Source organism: Leopardus geoffroyi, chromosome B2 (assembly GCF_018350155.1).
Source record: "Leopardus geoffroyi isolate Oge1 chromosome B2, O.geoffroyi_Oge1_pat1.0, whole genome shotgun sequence".
NCBI classification, from domain to species: domain Eukaryota; kingdom Metazoa; phylum Chordata; class Mammalia; order Carnivora; family Felidae; genus Leopardus; species Leopardus geoffroyi.
The window spans coordinates 8,793,727-8,813,145 of record NC_059332.1 but is presented as its reverse complement, the minus strand read 5'-3'; the positions used below and the strand labels follow the sequence as shown (position 1 = coordinate 8,813,145).

The window sequence follows — 19,419 nt, the reverse complement described above, 5'->3', positions numbered from 1 at the left end:
AGGCGCCCCACCCCCAAATTCTTTAGTGTCTGTTTTCTGCAGAGTTATTCTTTTACGAAACCACAACATGACCATCAAAAAGGGGAACCGACACTTGGGACGTCGCTGCCACCTAATTGTCAGACCTCGTTCACATCGTTCACTTGAGTGCCCCTTACAGCAAGGGGACCCACTGTGTGATTATGTTTTGCATTGAGTTGTCATGTCTCTGTAAGACTCCTTTGATTTGGACCAGTTTTTGTCTCTTTCCTTGCCTTTTCATCTTTGACGTTTTTGAGGAGTGTTGCCAGTGATTTGAGTGATTGTCCCTTGATTTGTGTTTGTCTGGTGTTTCTCACGAGCAGGTTCAAGTTTTGCATCTTTGTCAGGAATATCTTCTGGAAGCGATGCTGTCTTCCTCTCTGTGCATTCTGCCCTGTGGCACTTGACTTTGGTTTGTCCCGTCATCGTTGATGTTAATTAACTTTGATCAGTATGTTAAGGTGATGCCTGCTGAGTTTCTATGCTGTGAAGTTACTTTTCACCCTTACTGTGTATTTTGTGAGATGGTGTTTTAGGAGTATGTAAATTCCCTGTTCGTCATGAGACCTTTGACCTCCCCGGAACTCTTATACTCTTGCACCTCGCTGCGTTTTTACAGGGATGCCTGCTTTTCCCTCCTGGATTCCGGCACATTCTGGGCACGCTCCTCTACAGCTGCCCGGGGCCATCCTCCTGCACGTGTACCCACAGCCCTCACCCTGTCTGTGCTCTGACAACAGGCGCTGCCCCATGTGCATGCCCTCGTCACTTCCTTTGGGTTTGACACCCCATGCCAGGCTGCCCTTTGGCGCACATGCCCATCTCATTGTAGGGTAGTCCCGACAGCCCAGGCGGGGCCATCCCCTGTGGACCTGCCTGTCTCGCTGTTCTCAGGCTCTGAGGCCCTGGGCTGGGCTGCCTGCCTCGCTGAAGCTCACCCTCTGCTCGGACTGTGACACCTCATGTCAGACCACTCTCCTTTCTCACCATCCCACCCTCTTCATTTCTTGGGCACTGATGCCCCACGCCTTCCTCATCCTGCTTGTGCCCTCACACCCTCTTCCCTGTGGAGAGGCTCTGGTATTCCTCCTTAGACCACCCCTCACCTTCCCCTAGTACCACTGCCTGCCTGGTTCAGCCCCGCCTAATGGCTTTGTGGTGAATTGGTTGTAGAGAAGGGTAGGGAGGGTAAGGGGAGCTGTTCTCTTGGTAGTTCTATTCTTTTAGTTGTTTTAAAAAAATTTTTTTTCTTAAAAATTTTTTTTTTTTTTAACGTTTATTTTTGAGACAGAGTCAGAGCATGAACGGGGGAGGGTCAGAGAGAGAGGGAGACACAGAATCTGAAACAGGCTCCAGGCTCTGAGCTGCCAGCACAGAGCCTGACACGGGGCTCGAACTCACGGACTGCGAGATCATGACCTGCGTAGAAGTCGGACGCTTAACTGACTGAGCCACCCAGGCGCCCCTTAAATTTTTTTAATGTTTATTTTTGAGAGAGAGAGAGAGAGAGCCTGTGTGTGTGAGCAAGCAGGGGAAGGGCAGAGAGACAGGGAGACACAGAACCCGAAACAGGCTCCAGGCTCTGAGCTGTCAGCACAGAGCCCCGTGTGGGGCTCGAGCCCACGAACTGTGAGACCTGAGCCAAAGTCGGATGCTTTAACCGACTGAGCCACCCAGGTGTCCCTCTTCGTAGTTATATTCTTTTTTTTTTTTAAATTTTTTTTTTCAACGTTTTTATTTATTTTTGGGACAGAGAGAGACAGAGCATGAACGGGGGAGGGGCAGAGAGAGGGAGACACAGAATCGGAAACAGGCTCCAGGCTCTGAGCCATCAGCCCAGAGCCTGACGCGGGGCTCGAACTCCCGGACCGCGAGATCGTGACCTGGCTGAAGTCGGACGCTTAACCGACTGCGCCACCCAGGCGCCCCCGTAGTTATATTCTTAATCAGCCCTGTTTGCTTTCTCACCCCTCCTTTCTACTTTGTAGCTCTTTTCACAAGGAGTGGCGATCATTTGTAACATTCTCAGTGTAAAATTCATTTTTCTTAGGGAAAACTTGGTGAGTATAATGCATGAATAGAAATGGGTGTGCAGTTTAGTTGTTTTAGGCATCGTGAAGGAAATCATCCTTGTGCACGGGAGTGGAGACAGCCCACATCAGAGCACCTGTCCTCAGACGGGAAGTCGGTAGTGCACGTTCAGAGTGTTTCAGCCCAGCCTTTAGAGCCAAAGATCCACCCTGGCCCTACCTCCTGGTTTCCCGCTTATGACGCCTTTCTGCAAGTCACGACATTTTTCTATGTCTGTTTCCTCATCCCTAAGATGGAGATCATAAATAACTTACCTCATGCGACTGTTGGGGAGCTCAGATGAGATAATGTGTTTAAAAATGCTTTGCAAGTGGTAAAATGCTATGCAAATGTGGTTATTTAGTTCTAATTTATTGCCTAGTCAAATTGAAATCTGTAGGAAATTAAGTCAAGCATTTTAATTGCACTTGTAACTTCTAGGCAAATTCCCTCTGATTCATAAGGCGGAGCGGAGGTCAGCATAGTGTTTGTTCTGTGCTGCCGCTTTCGGTCCATTGTTCTGTCGCCATTACTCAATCAGGCAAACACACCTCTTTTGAAGTCCTGCCCACTCACTGTGCTCGTGTGACATATTTCCGTCTTCTTGATGCTTTTCACCCCTGCCGTGCACCGGTCTTCCTCACCCCATTGCCTGCTGTCTGTCATCCTTGGTGACATCATCATCGTTGACCTTCCAGGAGTTCGTTCGTGCACTTACCGTCACTTGTGGCACAGCTCTGCATGGCGTGTATCTCCAGATAGGCGTCTTCAAGTGAACATGTCTCGTGCCCGAGCTACACCCTCCTTCTCTGACCTGCGTCTGTGCTATGGGGGTCACTATTTCTGTCCCCTGTCTAGGTCAGAAATCTTGAATTCTTCCCCCTGTCATTTCCCATGTCTAGGCAGCTACTAGCTGTTTTATTTTTACAAAAATCTCTTTCCTAATCGAGACTTTGCTTTCCCATAATTAATTAACAGTCTACCTTTGGCCCTTATTACCTAATCCCTGATCCTTTGAAACAACCTCCTTCAAGGCTAGCATTAGAACCTTAGCTTGTCAGGTCCAAGCCTGGGCCGCTGCTGAGTAATTGGATGAAGACTTTCGGGGTCTGAGCCAATTCTCCGGGGAGCCAGCCCTCAGATGAGCTAGTCAGATGATAGAGAACATGGCTCTAGAGCCCCATAAGAACCTCCAGATGGCAGAGATCAGGCTTGAGGAAGAAGATCTGCCTTCTCAGGCCCAAGGTTGTGTGAAAGACTCTGGAATCCAGGAAGACCTGATCTCTGGGACAGACTTCCATTATCTAAATAGCTGCTGTTAACATTTTGGTACATTTCCTTCTAATCTATTTTTAATGCATAGGGTTTTTTTTTTTTTTTCTTTTACTCTTCCCATAGTTATTACTATATGCATAAATAGCATAGTACCTCTTAGTGAAAGTAAACATTTTCCATGCTATTTTTGTAAGTGTAATTTTTTAATGGGTATATAGCATCCCGTAAGATTGTGTGGTCTTTGTTCCTTTTAGAACAATAAGCTCCCCAGGGAGAATACTGGATTCTCTGTCAGAGCTTGACAGCAATGTCTCCTGAAAGTATTTTTCCAGTGTTAACTTTTGATTGCTGACATGAACTAGTCTGTTGCCTCTCATTTGGTATTGATGCTTGCTCATTAACAGGGCTTTCTGTGTCCTTGATTTTTGCTTTTCCTTCCTCCCTCCCTCCCTCCCTCCCCCCTTCCTCCCATCCTCCCTCCCTCCCCCCCTTCCTCCCTTCCTCCCATCCATCCATCCATCCATCCATCTGCCCATCTACCCACCTACCCACCCACAGTGAGAGCATATTCTCTTCTAAGTCCTAAGTCGTAAGTTTGGCTCTGGGGATTTAGAATGGATAGTCCATTGAGGGTCTTATCCTGGGGGAGACGTATGTATGAATCTTAGCTAGGATGTGCCATAGCTAGTCTGGGCACAGAGGAAGCAATGCCTTACTCTTTCTGAAGAGGGTAAGGAGGGCCTCTTAGGGGAGGTGACATGTGATGGAGTTGTGAAAGTTGAGTACGAGCTTGCTGGGGGTAGACTGTGGAAGAGACATTGAGGCAGAGGGCTCAGAAATGAGAACTGTGATGGTGTGGCTCAAGCTCGTCTCTAGTGGGTTTTTTTTGGGTACTTTTATTTTTAATTTAATTTATTTTTTTAAATAAACTTTGTCAGAATTTATCATTTTTTAAAAAAGCTTATTTAGGGGCGCCTGGGTGGCTCAGTCGGTTAAGCGACCGACTCCGGCTCAGGTCGTGATCTCGTGGTCCGTGAGTTCAAGCCCCGCGTCGGGCTGTGTGCTGACAGCTCAGAGCCTGGAGCCTGTTTCAGATTCTATGTCTCCCTCTCTCTCTGACCCTCCCCTGCTCATGCTCTCTCTCTGCCTCAACAATAAATAAACATTAAAAAAAAATTAAAAAAAAAAAAAGCTTATTTATTTATTTTGAGAGAGAGAGCCTGCCCAGTCGGGGGAGGGGCAGAGAGAGAGGGAGAGAGAATCCCAAGCAGGCTCTGCACTGTAAGTGGAGCCTGATGTGGGGCTTGAACTCACAAACTGTGCCATGATGACCTGAGGTGAAATCTAGAGTTGGGTGCCCCGGTATTATTTTTAAAATATTTTTATTATAGCTATCCTAGTAGATGTGAAGTGATATCTCACTGTAATTCTGATTTGCATTTCCTTCATGGCTAATGATGTTGACCTTCTTTTCATGGTTACTTGTTTATCTTTGGAGAAATGTACATTTACATCTTGTGCCCATTTTTAATTTGATTATTTGTCCTTTTATCATTGAATTGTGATAGTTCTTTATATTGTCTCTAGTTTTTTGAAGCAAAATTGAGACTGGAATACATTATTTTTGATTTTGTCACTAGAAAATGAATCAAAATAAATTTGAAATTACCTACACTAAATGAAATTTAAATCGGAAAAGTAGATTTGGAGTTAGAGGATATTAATTTTAACAGGTGGTAACATTAATACATACCACAAATCAAATTCAAGTTAAATTATTTTAGTCATTTAAGATAATTTTCTTACCTATGTACATTAGCATCAGATAACTAAATATTTCACTCCTTATCACAAGCTGCTGTGACAGATAAGTAAGGTTTTTAATAGTTTCTTCTTTCCCAAATAGTTCTCTAAGGCAGTATTGTTTCTTCTCTTTGTTACTACTTATTTTTTGCCTGAAATTGGTAAAACTTATCTGTAATTTTAGAAATCTTGAAATGGCTATTTTGGGGATATTATTTATGAATATTTGTCCATCAGTTGAACAGTTATTGGATGCCTGCTAGGTATACATACAGCCAGCTTGTTTTGTTTCTCTCCAGGGGTCGCATTCAAAATATCTAACGTTTTTGTGGCATGGACATTGACAGATCAGAATGGACACTGGCCTTAAAGTACTTGACTCAGCACATTGTTTCATTATTTCATTCAGCGATCTCTGATGTTCTTCTTTGCACTTTGGAGTCTAGCAAACCTAGGTCTCGTCCGTAGCTTTATGTTTGGCGTGGATCTTTCCAGCGTTGGCAGTTTCCTCTGGGTATTTTTCTTTGGATTACCAAATTGGTCATCGTTTTGATCCAGTAAGTTTGCAAAGTTAAAACCCAGAGGTAGCTCTTGTATTAGAGATGATACTCAGGGTACAATCTAAACTTCACTTCAAGGAGATATTTCTTTCCTCTAGAATTTGTCCTGGAAATTGGTCATTTGTAGCAGGTGACTCCACTGATCTGTGCTAAACTATTGAGAGTTTGTATATCATTCTGAATGAAAACCAGATGCTTTGCAATTTTGCTAGTGAGTGGTTTTTTCAGTTATGATTTGCTTCTTGGCTAGATAGAACTCTTTTCAGCATATTGCTGTAGAAATACTTGAATGAGGAAGGAAAGTTCCCCTAGAATACGTGAACGTAAGGTTACGATGGACCATCTGCCCTGGAAAGCCATCCTGGCACTGTTCCTGGCCCTGGCTCCCTGCTGGCGGCCTCTGCCCCTCCAGCGCGGACTCAGGCAGCCCTGTGTCACCACAGTCCCCAAACTCCGGCTTTCTTTTTCATCCGCTGCATCGGGTCACCGGCGTGCCCCACCGCATCAGACCGGGTCGTGAACACGGTGCTGAGAGCACCACCCAGGACTTACAGGACGAGAAGGAAGAGGGTGGACAGTGGAAGGTGCGGAGCTGCTAGTGGGAATGCTAATGAGGAGGATGGAGAGCAGGAGGCCGCCGGAGAGGTGGGCCAAGAAGGGGAGGGGCGTGAGGGCAGCAGGAGGATGGAGGTGGTTCCGGCAGAAGACGATGAGGAGGACGATGTCAACACCAAGAAGCAAAGACTGATGAGGAGGACTAGACAGGGGGACAAAAAAGACCGCTGTGACCTCCACTTCTTGTCCCAGAATCTGAACGTGGTCACGCGTGAGTAGAGAGCCTGCCAGGGACAGTGCCTGTCGAACGTGACACTGGCCTCCCGCCCGCAGCCAGGTCTACGGCCTGGCTTTGCCGCAGGGGAGGGAAAAAGAACCCATGCTCCCACGGCCCTGCTCTTTTCCTTAAAAGTACTTTAAAAAGGGAAATTTGCGTTTTGATTTACATTTTTATCCTCTTGTGAGGGGCCAGCCATTTTTAACGACCTCAGAAGATCGAACCAGCTTAGAGCCTTCTCTGGCCCACTTCTGACTTGACTTGTGCTGTGATGGTGTTCATTACGCTGTCAAAGGAGAGAAGAAACCTGGTAAAAAACAACAGATCGTATTCCCAGCATTCCTGTAGCTTTTTGTGTATGTATTTAGCTGTACTGTAAGTAGTTGGTTTTATGAGGTGGTTAAATAGGCCAAAGATAAAAAGTTCCTTCCTTCCTTCCTTCCTTTGTTCCTTCCTTCCTTCCTTCCTTCCTTCCTTCCTTCCTTCCTTCCTTCCCACCTTTCCACCTTCACACCTTCCCACCTAACTACCTTCCCTCCCTCCCAGCTGCTGTTTATTTTTTGGGTCTGTTTAAGTGTGAAACACTGTTCCACAATAAAGTGGAATTGTATATTGCTGAGTTCTTAAAAAAAAGATACAATTGCATTTTTTAATAACTCTGTTTTTTTGTGTGTAGTAAATGATCAATAGTGACTTATTTTCTCCCTTACCAAAATGTGGTTTCAACTAGCTGCCGGTACTATGTGTCTAATTAACCCAGTTTTCAGTGATCCAGGTGTACAGATTACCCATGACTGATAAAGCAAAAGCTCTTGCTTTCCTTTGGTTCCTTGAGAGTTTTCTAAGGTGCCTAATTGCAGCCATAGGGAGGCAGGAGACTGTTCCGGGGGTCTGGGGAGCATCCTGATGCATACAGGGGTGATGGCAATGGACAGAAATAGACATTCACATTACTTTGGAGGTGAAATCCTTTGGGAAGGGTTGGATGTGCTGCAGGGGATGGTGATGGAAAAGGAATGGTTAAAGGTGACTGTCCGGTTCCTGGTTTTAGCATTTGGGTAGATGGGCCCTTAATAGAGATGGGAAGGACTGGAAGAGGTAACATTTAGTCGCTTGCCTGTTGGCTCTCAGCTACGATCTGCTGCCTATCCTCTGTCCCGGTCTGTATTGTGTGGGACTGCATTTCGCAGGCTTCTTTACCTTTCGACTTTTGTGGGTAGGACTGGCCAATGAGAGGCACTGAGGGAAGGCTGGAGGATTGGAATGGGGAGAAGGTAGCGTATTTTCCTTCCTCTCTTTTTGCTCCAGGTTGTGTCCCAGGAGACCAGGCAGTTTCATTCCTGTGGCTCAGCTCCTACCAGACAGCAACACCCTCGGGCAGCCCCAGCTCCCACCGGACAGCTCCAGCCTGAGGTGTAGCCCCTGCCGCATGATGGCAGCTTCTGGGCTCTTACAACCCACCTCTTGTGGTGGGTCCCTCCAGCCTTTAGGCTGCTGATGGTTTCTTGCTGTTACTCACGTCCTGGTTGCTCCCCCGTTTCCTATTTGGTGTCTTGGCTTTTCCATCGCCCATGGAACCACGTTTCTATATTTTTCTAAAATGTCTGGAGTGGTTTCCTCACTAGAATGAACCTGATGAATACAAGGGTGAAAATTTGAGAGTCCAGTTTCAGAAATGGTTTTTGTCAAGTTTAATATTTCTGTGATGCATTCCACTGGAGGTGTTATGGGTGAACTGGATAGTGGGCTCAGACGGATGTCTGATCTGAAAGTATAAATTCGGGTGTTGTTGCTCAGCATAGTGGTAGTATTTTAGACCATGGGAGGACAGGTCGGGCTCATGGAGTGAGCAGATGAGAAGAGAACCAAACTCTAGGACGTCAGGAGGTCTACTCATGGAGGGCAGAGGGGGAGGGATAGGGGGGTCGGGGGGTAAGAGGAACGGGAGTGTCGTGCTGTTGACACCGACAGGAAGGGGGTGTCGGGCGGCTGTGTCATGTTGCTGCAGCATGTGGCGTCTGGTTGGTCCAAAAAGAGTTCTTGTGAGATGTTTGCGAAGGGACTGAAGAAATGGGAAGATAGCAAGATTCAGACAAGCTACGGTTTTTATAATTGCCTTTTCTTTTTAGTTTGAAATGCTTGGTTTTTGAATATGCAAGGAAGTCTTCCTTTTCCCTTGTCTCCTGTAAACCCCATTTCTGCTCCCTCCATCCAGTTCCAGCCGTTGCCATTTATTTCTGGCACCCGTCCCGACGCTTTGAGGCAGATGCAGGCACTTGTGATCACGGAGTCTAGATTTTACCCCACGGCCCCAGTGGTAGCATACCGTATGCATATTTTAACATCTTCTTCTTGGGGGAATGTGTCCTGGTGGTCTTCCCATTGTAGGATTTAGAGGCCGGTCATTCTGCTTCTTTCGTGAGCAGCCTTATAGCAGTCTCCCTTCCGAATGTACTTGGAACGCCTTTAACCAGCCACCTTGTACTGTTGCAAATAACGCTGCAGTGAATGACCTTGCACGTGCATAAATATGCTTGTAAGTAGGCTAACTCCGTAGACGCAGGACTTCTGGGTCAGAGGATACACCTCTGCCCCTCGAGTGGATGTGGCCCGAATTGTGTCCGTAGATGCTGTGGTGGTTTACGCTCCCACTGGCACTGCCCGAGAGTGCCGGCTTCTCCCTGGCAGCGGCAGCACAGTGTGTTATCAGGCTTTTGACACTCCAGTAAGTGAAGCACGGCGCGCTTGGCTTTTCTTCATGCGGTTTTAATTTTCATTTATTTCAAGATGGGATGGGGGCGCCTGGGTGGCTCAGTCGGTTAAGCAGCGACTTCGGCTCAGGTCATGATCTCGCGGTCCGTGAGTTCGAGCCCCATGTTGGGCTCTGTGCTGATAGCTCAGAGCCTGGAGCCTGTTTCGGATTCTGAGTCTCCCTCTCTGTGACCCTCCCCCGTTCATGCTCTGTCTCTCTCTGTCCCAAAAATAATTAAACGTTAAAAAAAAAAAATCAAGATGGGATTGAACATCTTTTTGTACGGTGAAGACCCATAGGTGTTTCCTTTTTGTGTGAACTCTTAAGTTCGTATTCTTTGCCCCCTCCTTTTTTTTTTTTTTTTTCTATTGGAGTTTATTCTTCTGAATTTTTGAGTTTTACTCATGAGGCCTGTGGGCCCAAAAGCTCAGAGTGGCGGGAGCAAGAGCCTGCAGGGTACGCCGACGCGCCATGGTTCTGGATGGAGGGTTGGCGGCCAGATCGTGAAGTGTCCCCACAGGTCCGTTTGGTTCGTACATCGACCCTTACTTTATGAACCTACTGAACATACAGAAATCAATGCCCTGTTAGGGATTCCTTAGATGCAGTGACTTCTGAGCCAATTATGTGTCAGGATCAACAGGGCAATTTAATTTGAAGGGATGATGGGGAATATTCGCAATGTTCTCTCCTACACAGTAAGGCAAAAGGGTCCGTCCTGCACTCTGATTTTGATTATGACCAGCCCTCCTTAGCTGTGTAATTAATTTTCAGTAGTTATTGGTAGAATTTTGCCAGCTTTTATTTCTCATTTAAAAAAAAAACCTTCTTTTCCTTTCATACACTAAACAGAGTTCAAGCTGACCCTTGGCTTCATCTTATTTCTGTGAAGCACTCAGCGGGACTCGTTTTAAAAGAACAAACTTATTATACGAGCAATCTCTAAGGATAAGTGCTTCCCCGTAGGAGCTCCTATGTTCTGCTTCGCTCAGAAACACACTGAAGAGTCCCCGATACTCTACAGGGGAGGGTCACTTCTAGCTCTGAGTGTTTCAGACTGGGAACTGACTGGAGACGCTCCGTCTCTTTCTTTCATTTCTGCTCTCCCTCTCTCTCTTCTTCCCCCCCCCCCCCCCCCCCCCCGCTTATTCTTCCCATCTCCCCCCACTCCTCCCACCCTAGCTGGCTGAGGGCAGAATACTTTCTCACAGATCATTTCCATTGCTTTTGTAAAACCGATTTTGAAAACATGGTTACTCCATTCTGTTTACACAGCCCCTACGGAGAACAGTGAATGGAACAGAGAAGAAAAAAATGAATCCACTGACCAGAACTCTCATTTTGCCTTTTATTGGTTTTTAAGAAATTACTTTATAAACATGCACCTCAACGGTGCTTTTAAATTCTCCTCCTAAAGCATATTCTCTGACTGTGTGGTACGCACCCAGTGATTCGTATCGCATAAATAAACTCCCCGGGTATGGTTAAGCGTAATGGACATTTAAACTGTTTGGACTTGCCTTCCAGAGTTCCATAGTAAAGAAACTCCCCCAGAAGGCTTTGCGATTTAAGGCAGTCAACTTTTTTCCCCCTCTTTGTTTTGTTTTTAGTGAGTTTTTATTTGTATCATCTTAACTGCCCTACTTAAATCTATGAATAGAGCCCCCTCCCTGTCCTATGCAGCTGCTCTGGTGGACTTTCAAATGGAACAGTCGCGGAAGATAAATGTTTTGTTCTGAGTGGTGCTGACTTGACCCGTGCCCATCTCTTCTGTGATGCCGCCATTGTGCGGAAGCCTGCAGGGTGAGAGGAGCCGGGTGGCTGTGAGAGTCAGCCTGTGCCTTGGACTCAGGATCCTGCACTCATTATTAATTCTCTCTTTATTTGCATGTCTCCTACGGATTACAGAAGGCCAAGAGCTGACACGTTCAGGATCTTGGAAATTTTGGAAATAGCCAAGCGGTTCCTTTTGAAGCCTGATTATTAGTCTTCTTAGAAATACCGTGAGGCAGTCTTACAGCCATGCAATACTTCTTTGTTTTGTTTTTAGATATTGTCTGTATTATTTTTGATCAAGAGGCAAAAAGCCACTAATGAGGCATTCTAATTTCCTTAAGTTTATAGTCTCTGGAGTCAGTTTGTCTGGATTTCTAATCTTGCCCCCCACCCCCCCTTGCTGTGTGATTATAGGCAAGTTACTTTTCCTTTCTAAGTCTTAGATTCTCTCTCTAAAATTAGAGTAAAAGTGAACCCACCTCAAACTGGGAGGATTAAGTCGGGAAAAAAATGAGTATGATATGCTTGGCTCATACCACTCGCTGCATAATATATACTCAGTAATGCTAGTTATTAGCAGTACTGCTACTCAGATTTTTATGACTTTAGGCTTAAAAGTAATTTATCTAGCATATATAAAGAAATAGTTTGGAGAGTAATGCTTTTTGATTAAAACAAATAGTAGTTTGTTTCTCTCTCCTCACACTCAGAGTAGGTGGTGTGTCAATGACCGTCATTTCCTTGGTTCAGTGAGTACAAAAGCTTTTAGCCGCGAGGAGAGAAGTCCCTCAGAAAATGTATATCGGGTCACTGTTTTCATGATGGGTCTCAGCAGGAAAATAGTTTTTATATTCTCACCTTAAAATGAAAGAACGCTACTGATTCTAAGCTCTCTGGAAAAGGAAACTTAAAAAAATTTTTTTTCTAAAAAGGTTTGATTCATTTTCTTAAATGAAAAAAGCAATAGATACTTAAAAAAATTGAAGTAATACAGATGGATATAAGTTAAATATTAATGTTTCCTGTCTCAGGATTAAACTCTATACAGTTAGACAAGTAAGGGCCATAAAAACAGAAAAGAGAAAGACTATGAAAGGAGTGTATGAACACCTCACTCCCAAGGACAGACACCTCAGTTTCATGTATGTGTTTTCAGAAATGCTCTTTACTTAGAATGGAATTTGCCTTAAAAATTTTTTTTTCACGTTTGTTCATTTTTCAGAGAGAGAGAGAGAGAGAGAGAGAGAGAGAGAGAGACAGACGGAGTGTGAGCGGGGGAGGAGTAGAGAGAGAGGGAGACACTGAATCCAAAGCAGGCTCCAGGCTCTGAGCTGTCAGCACAGAGCCCAACGTGGGGCTCGAACCCATGAACCGTGAGATCATGACCTGAGCCGAAGTCAGATACTCAGTTGTCTGAGCCATCCAGGTGTCCCTGGAATTTCCTTGAAAACAAAATTTTCTTTTAATGTTTATTTTTGAGAGAGAGAGAGAGAGTGAGCGAGCAGAGGAGGTGCAGAGAGAGAGGGAGACACAGAATCCAAAGCAGGCTCCAGGCTCTGACCTGTCAGCACAGAGCCCAATGCCGGGCTCAAACCCATGAACTGTGAGATCATGATCTGAGCCGAAGTCAGATGCTTAACTGACTGAGTCACCCAGGCGCCCCTGGAATTTCTCTTTTTAAAAAACAAATACAAGACCTGTTCTCTGCACCTTCCTTTTCTTTCACCTGATGATTTAACAAAGATAATTATAAAATAGCATTTATAGCTTTATCTTGCTTTTTAAGCTGAGTGGTATTTTAGCAGTAGTCTCATTTATTTTCACAGTTTCCTTATAATGGATATGTAGGCTTTGTAGGTTTTTTGCTTTGTCAGTAATGCTTACTGCGATTTGTAAAATTGATTACTTGTCTCTTTGTATGTGTGTATGTGTGTACAGGTGTACGTGTGCATATATGTGTGTGTATAAATACACACGTGTGTGCTGCAAGTAGCCCAGAAGCGTGTGTCAGAGAAGCTCTGATGCACATTTAAATTTTTGAGAGCAGTTGCACACTGCATTCCAGAGAGTTTCATCCGTGTAGACTGCCGTCGGCAAAGTGAGGTGTCAGTGTCCCATTTGCTTTGCTAGCAGTAGGTAGTGTCGTAGGTTTTAATAGTTTCTGATTTGAAATGAGAATATAAGATCTTACTTCATTTTGCATTAAAAAAAATTCAGTGAGATCAGTGCATATCGAGATAAATTCCTAACAGATCAAAGATCTACATGTAAAACCATATGTGTATTAGGAGAGGACATTGGCAAACTCCTTAGTAATCTGGGAATAGAGGAATCTTGTTAATTATGATTCAAAATCTAGAAGTAATAAGAGGAGAGGTTGATGAATTTGTTATCTTAGAAATAAAACTACACGAAGAAAGTCTGTAAGAAAGTAAAGTGACAAAGTGGGAAAGAATACTGGAATATATCATCGACAGAGAATTAATATTCCTTGTGTGTATTTGTGTATATTAGTAATTAAAACAAGATAAAAATGTTTAGCCTGGGGGGGGGGCGATGGGCAAAAAGACATGAACAAATGGAAAACATTAAAAAAAATTGCAAACAGCCCTTAAATATATGAAAAGATGCTGAACTCCTTCATAACAAGAGAAATACATACTGAAACCTCCCTGGGACCCAGCTTCCCACCAGACTGGCATAAGTACAGAGGTTTGATAGCACGCTGTGTGGGGGTTGATGTGGGTCAACGGGCAGTCTCACGCATTGCTCATGGAAATGCAAGGTGGTGCACCCTTTATGGATAGGAATTTCAAAGTATGTAATGGAACGACATAAAAGTTTATCCCTTGACAGCAATGCCACTTTTTGGGGCTTGATTCCGAGGGTAATGTGGGAAGCATAGAAAATGATACAGGCACAGTGCTTTCATTGCAGCCCTGTTTTCAGAATGAGAGACTGAAAATAATCAGATCTTGACAGCTAGATCCCATCTGGCTAGTCCGAAGCTGGTTCCCTTCCAGACCAGTCCTGGTGTCCCGGCTCTGGCGTTGGCAATATTTGATTTCTGTGTAGATGATTTTCAGCTGCACGTCAGGCATCGACTGCACTGGAGGCCGCATCTCAAGTAGCAATCTTTCTTGGATCCTCTCCAAGCCTGTGCCTCCAAGCTGGCTGCCTTCTTACTGCCTTTCCCTTCCTGGGTTCATTCTAGCCCATCTACCTAGTCCTTCTTTCCCCGAGTGGTCTTCTCTAGCTGCTGCTCCTCCGACACTGGAGGTGTTGGTGACTAAAATGCTCCGACGGAGGCAAGACCGTAAGGCGTTAACTGTCTCTTTGCAGACATTTAATCTAATAACCAAGTCATCCACTAGCAGTGCCATGTTTGAACGTTGACTTTATTTTGGGAGATGGGTTACCTGGAAAGGCAGTTCTTCTGGCATTTCTTGATTCTTCTAGAAGGTGGACGGCGCTAATCTGGTTGATTTCTGTTTCTGATGCCATTCACTCCTACCCTGCTAGTGTTAATGTTTGAAGTTGGCATGTATCTTCAAATTGATAAGAACATGACTACAGTTTTCTGCCCCTCTTGAAGAGCTGTTACACAGTTGATGGTGTTTCTGACAGTTGCTGGCATCTTAGAACCCAGAAAATGTGTTTATAGGGGGGCAAATCATGTGGAATCTGTATTCTTTATGGGCAAATCACTTCCCTTTTGTAGTGAGTTTATTTTCTGTGTTAGTTAAAAAAAGGGGGGGGGGTCTTTGTGTGATTGTGGGTTGGCACAGAGATACAGAGATTCAGAAACCTTTCTTTAACTCTTAGCATTTAACATAATTGATTACCCCTTTTTCAAATAGTTTTTTTCTTTGGATTTCTGTCACACCATGTTTTCTGTCTTTTATCCTCTTATCTTGCATGCTGTGCCTTTTCAATGTCCTTGTCCCTCTCACCTTCTTCTCCAGACCTTGAACGACCTGGTGTTCTGCCCTCTACTTCTTTCTGTCTCCCTTCTCTTTTTCTCCTGTGATCTCGCCCATTCCTGTAAATTCTGACATGTTCTGTAGGGTTTTGATTCTGCTATTTGTCCAGGCTGAAAGACTCCCGCGAGTTTCGGTTTCTTTTATACCAATAGCTGCTCAGTATTTCTAGTTGGAGATTTAATAAGGATTTCAAACAAAGCACGGCCCCCTAAAACCCCTATTGATTCTTTTAGTCCCCAAATCTCTTTTTTCCAGCCTTTCCCCAACTCAGTAGATGGCACCACAAACAACTGATGATCGGGTCCAAGTTCCTTCCATGTGCTGAGGAATCCTACTTGATTCCTTCTCGCACTATTCCTGTCTCGTCTGCCCATGAATTCTTCTGATTCTACCTCCGAAATAGCCCTCCTCCATTTACTTCTTGCTTTTGCCATCGCTGTAATCCTAGTCCAGCTTATGCCGTCCTTTTCACTTAGTCTTAGACCAGTGTGTCAGCTTCCAGCTGGGTTTCTGGACTTCACTTTTTTCCCTGTTTGTAGTCTTCACAGCACTTCTGGAATGGGCTTTCTGAAGTAGAGGTGAACTGTTTGAAACCCAGTGGTGACTTCCCGTTACGTTTACAATGCCGTGTCAAGTAACGATTGGTTTCTGCCTGCCTCTCTGACCTTTCTGTCCCGACTTTCACTGTGTCCAGTCACACTGTTCTCTCTGGTACTGGAACGTGACAAGTTCAATCTTGTCTCGTGGCCTTTATTTTACACTTGCGGTGTTTTCTTCTTGAAATGCTCTTTCTTCTCGTCTTTGCATGCTAGGTTTCTTTTGTCACTTAAGTCTCAACTCAGATTTGAGTTGAGGTCTCTGAGACCTATTTTGGCCAACAGCCCCCTAATTATTCTTTGTCTATTACTCTTATTCTCTTAATATCACTGGCCAGTACCTGAAATCACCTTGTTTTCTTTTTTTTTTTTCTTTTTTTTTAAATCAGACTTCCTTCTCAAGACTTAAACTCCTTGAGGGTAGAAACACTTTTCACAGCCATATCTTCTGTTCCTAGACTGGAGCCTGGCACATAGTAAATCCTCATTGTGTTACTGTTGTGTACTGACTGATTTGTGCTTGTAAATAGTGTGTTTTGACAATATTAAGTAAGATGTACTAACACAAAACTGAGTTCAGAAATAATTGGATAAGAGACTCTTGTGTTCATTGGAGAAGGGACATTGTCTTTTGAGGGGTGGTTAAAAAGTTGCGCAATTTTGTAGGCATTTTGGTATATTCATCAGGTTCCTGTTCATTGCAGTTAGATCACTGAGCGTAACAGTCACCTTATTCTGAGAGTCCGTACATTCTGCCACATTTCAGACGTAGTGGAATAATTTGCCTTACTTGTTGCTGGAGTTCTTCTTGAGATGGCTTTTGTTGCAGTATGTAGGGTGAGAGATGGCTTTAAGGTGACTGAGTAGAAGAATGTGCCATGATACAAAAGCTGGCATCTGGTGCAGATAGTTCTGTCTTTAGGTGTTTGTTGATTTTAGATAAATGCCTAGCCTTTATTTATTTATTTATTTATTTATTTATTTTGTCATTAGCTAACAGACATCCATGACCTTTACTTATCTGTGTAATACATTGCTCGGAGTTTAGGATTATCTTTAAAATTCACCATTCCCCCAGTACATACTTAATGGGTATCTCCCATGGACCAGGTGTTGTAATAAGTGTTGGGGGTATAACTGTGAATAAGATCAGGTCTCAGCCCTAAGTGTTTGTTAAACAAATTGCTGAAGCTTATTCACGAACATGAGTCTCGCCTTCAGAGCTTTAGCAGAAAGGCGGAAGTGCCATATGCATGTGGTTCCGCGCCAGCGTCGTCTTCTCTCTTCTTGAGCCTCCTGGCACATTGTTCAGTGTTGCACGGGTGTTTGAATGTTCATTCTGTGCCCATCGCTGTATTAGGCCCCGGACATTCAGAGGGCAGCAGATAAAAATGCTGTCTTCAGTATGTCTTACGTAGCAATGAAGACAGGCTGGGGGGATGAATTCTTTTCATACGGAATGTGAAGTGCGGGAATAGTCTTGGCGCAGTCTACCATGGGGTGCAGAGAAGACGCATCTGCGGACCTCAGGCTGCACCTGAAAGATGAGTAGGAGGTAGCCAGGTAGGCAGACGAGTGAAGCAAAGATATTGTAGCCCGCTAGAGTAGTGCAGGCTTTAGCAATTACAACCGGTTTGCTGTGGCTGGAGGGACAGATGAATGTAGGGAGAAATTCATACTGAAGTTGGGGAGGTAGCTAGATCTGGAAAGGCCTTGATCACCACTGGAAGTCATCAGACGATTGGTATTAGAGGGAGGTCTTTCAGGCGGCATTGTGGAGAATAATTAGGAGGGGACACGGGCAGGTAGGTAAATACTCATCATTTCTGACTTTGAACAGGGAAGTGACATAACCAGATTTTTTAAGTAAAAGGTCACTCTGGCTGTTGGGAGGGAAAATAGACCATGAGGTGTGGGAGGGGGATACGGATGGAAGGAGTGAGACAGGGAAGGAGGGATCGTAGCCTTCAGCTGATAAACAGGTAGAGGCACCTTGTCTTTAATCGATTCAAGAATTTTTTGGTCTGGTGTCTATAAAAATATTTCATCTTTTTTATAATAAAATATTTGGGGAAAAAAAAGTCTTTGCCAATTTGCTAGAAGCTTTGATGTGCTCGCCATCCCTTTGACAGAATGCTGTCACTTGAGGTTCCCTTCCTGGGTGGAGAATGTGCACACTGACATCGGCTTGTCCTCGTGGTTCTTCATGTCATTACACCTTAGCTTCTGGTATTCCAGTCGTATACGTTGTGGGTGCTACAGTCTTCGATTTCGGATTTCTTTTCGTTGTGGGAGTCCTGTTAGACAACAGGGTAGCTGCAATAGCATCAAACACCGTAGGCATTTACAAACTTGCTTCGTAAGTTGACAGGTTTGGATTCTCGGTTGCATTGCCAGTGAGTTTGTCATCGTACGGGAGTCCCCCCTCCACAACCCCAGCCCTCATTGGCTGTTTCGGTGACCCGTGGTCAGTCACAGTCCAGCAGCAGGTGGTGCTCCTTGTGGCGTATTGCTAGAAGGTCAAGTAGTAGCCTAACGCTACGTCCCAGTGCCTGTGTGTTCACCTCCTTCGTCTCCTCACGTGGACGTTTTGCCGTCTCACTTCGTCACTAGGGGAAGGGTGAGTGCAATACGGTGAGATACTTTTACAGAGAGAGACCCATTCACGTAACTTTTGGTGCACCATACGCGTATAATTGTTCGATTTTATTATCAGTTAGTTATTCTCTTACTGTGCCTGATGTATAAATGAAACCTTATCACAGATATGTATGCACAGGAGAAACCATAGCATCTATAGGGTTCAGTAGTGTCTGGTTTCAGGCATCCCCTGGGGGTGTTGGGACATGACCCTACCCAGGATGGGGGGGACCACATACATAACAATATTGGATCAAACTGGTGAGAGGCATGAAAGGCTCACTTTGACATAAATGATTAACTTTTTCAGGGAAGACAAATTATAGTTTTAACAGCATCTCAAGCTGCAGAATATTCAGTGTATGATAATATCTCCGCCTGGAAAATATTGACACGGTCCAAAAAGGGGCAGTTAACTGCATATTCCACTCAAGTGTTTGGAAGTTTTTAAGTAAGGGAAGAAAATGCTTATTTATATTTTCACTGAAAAGATACAGCACAGGTTCTAAATTTTTGTATTTCTCACGAATATTTCCATAGTCTGTAGAGCAGTTAGGGAGCGTGATGCCGTTGACAACGTACCTGACTGTCCACTGTGTCTGTCACCGTGCCGTCGGGGTAAGTGCTTGAGTGATTGTGAATGGTTAAATGTGATACTGAAATTTCTTTTTTATATCTGTTTTTTAATAGAAAATGCATCAGACGCAGATCTATGGCTCCTGAATAGTTGCACTGTAAAAAACCCAGCTGAAGACCACTTTAGAAACTCCATAAAGTAAGTGGAAGCTGTTTTTTCCCTGTTTTTACATAAGTGAAGTAAGAACTTCAGGAAATCAACTTCTAAAAAATTCTCTAATAATAGAGGTGCCTGGGTGCCTCAGTCAGTTAAACGTCTGACTCTTGATTTTGGCTCAGGTCCTGATCTCTCCTGGTTCGTGGGTTCGAGTCCCGCCTCAGGATCTGTACTGACAACGTGGAGCCTGCTGGGGATTTTCTTTCTTCCTCTCTCTCTGCCCCTCCCCTGCTTGTGTGCACTTGCTCACTCTCTCTCAAAATAAATAAATAAATAAACTTAAAAAAATAAAAAATTCCCTAATTTTATATATATATA

At 44.4% G+C, this 19,419-nt stretch overlaps 1 protein-coding gene across 8 annotated transcripts in view; it reads left to right on the top strand.

Annotated features, from left to right (window-relative positions):
• Positions 1–19,419, top strand: part of CDKAL1 (CDK5 regulatory subunit associated protein 1 like 1) — a 715,645-nt gene that overhangs the window by 95,470 nt on the left and 600,756 nt on the right. For all 8 annotated transcript variants that reach the window (XM_045497247.1, XM_045497246.1, XM_045497240.1 and 5 more), the window contains one exon: positions 18,999–19,083. In XM_045497247.1, coding sequence (XP_045353203.1) covers positions 18,999–19,083 — 85 coding nt within the window. The remainder of the gene's footprint in view (positions 1–18,998; positions 19,084–19,419) is intronic.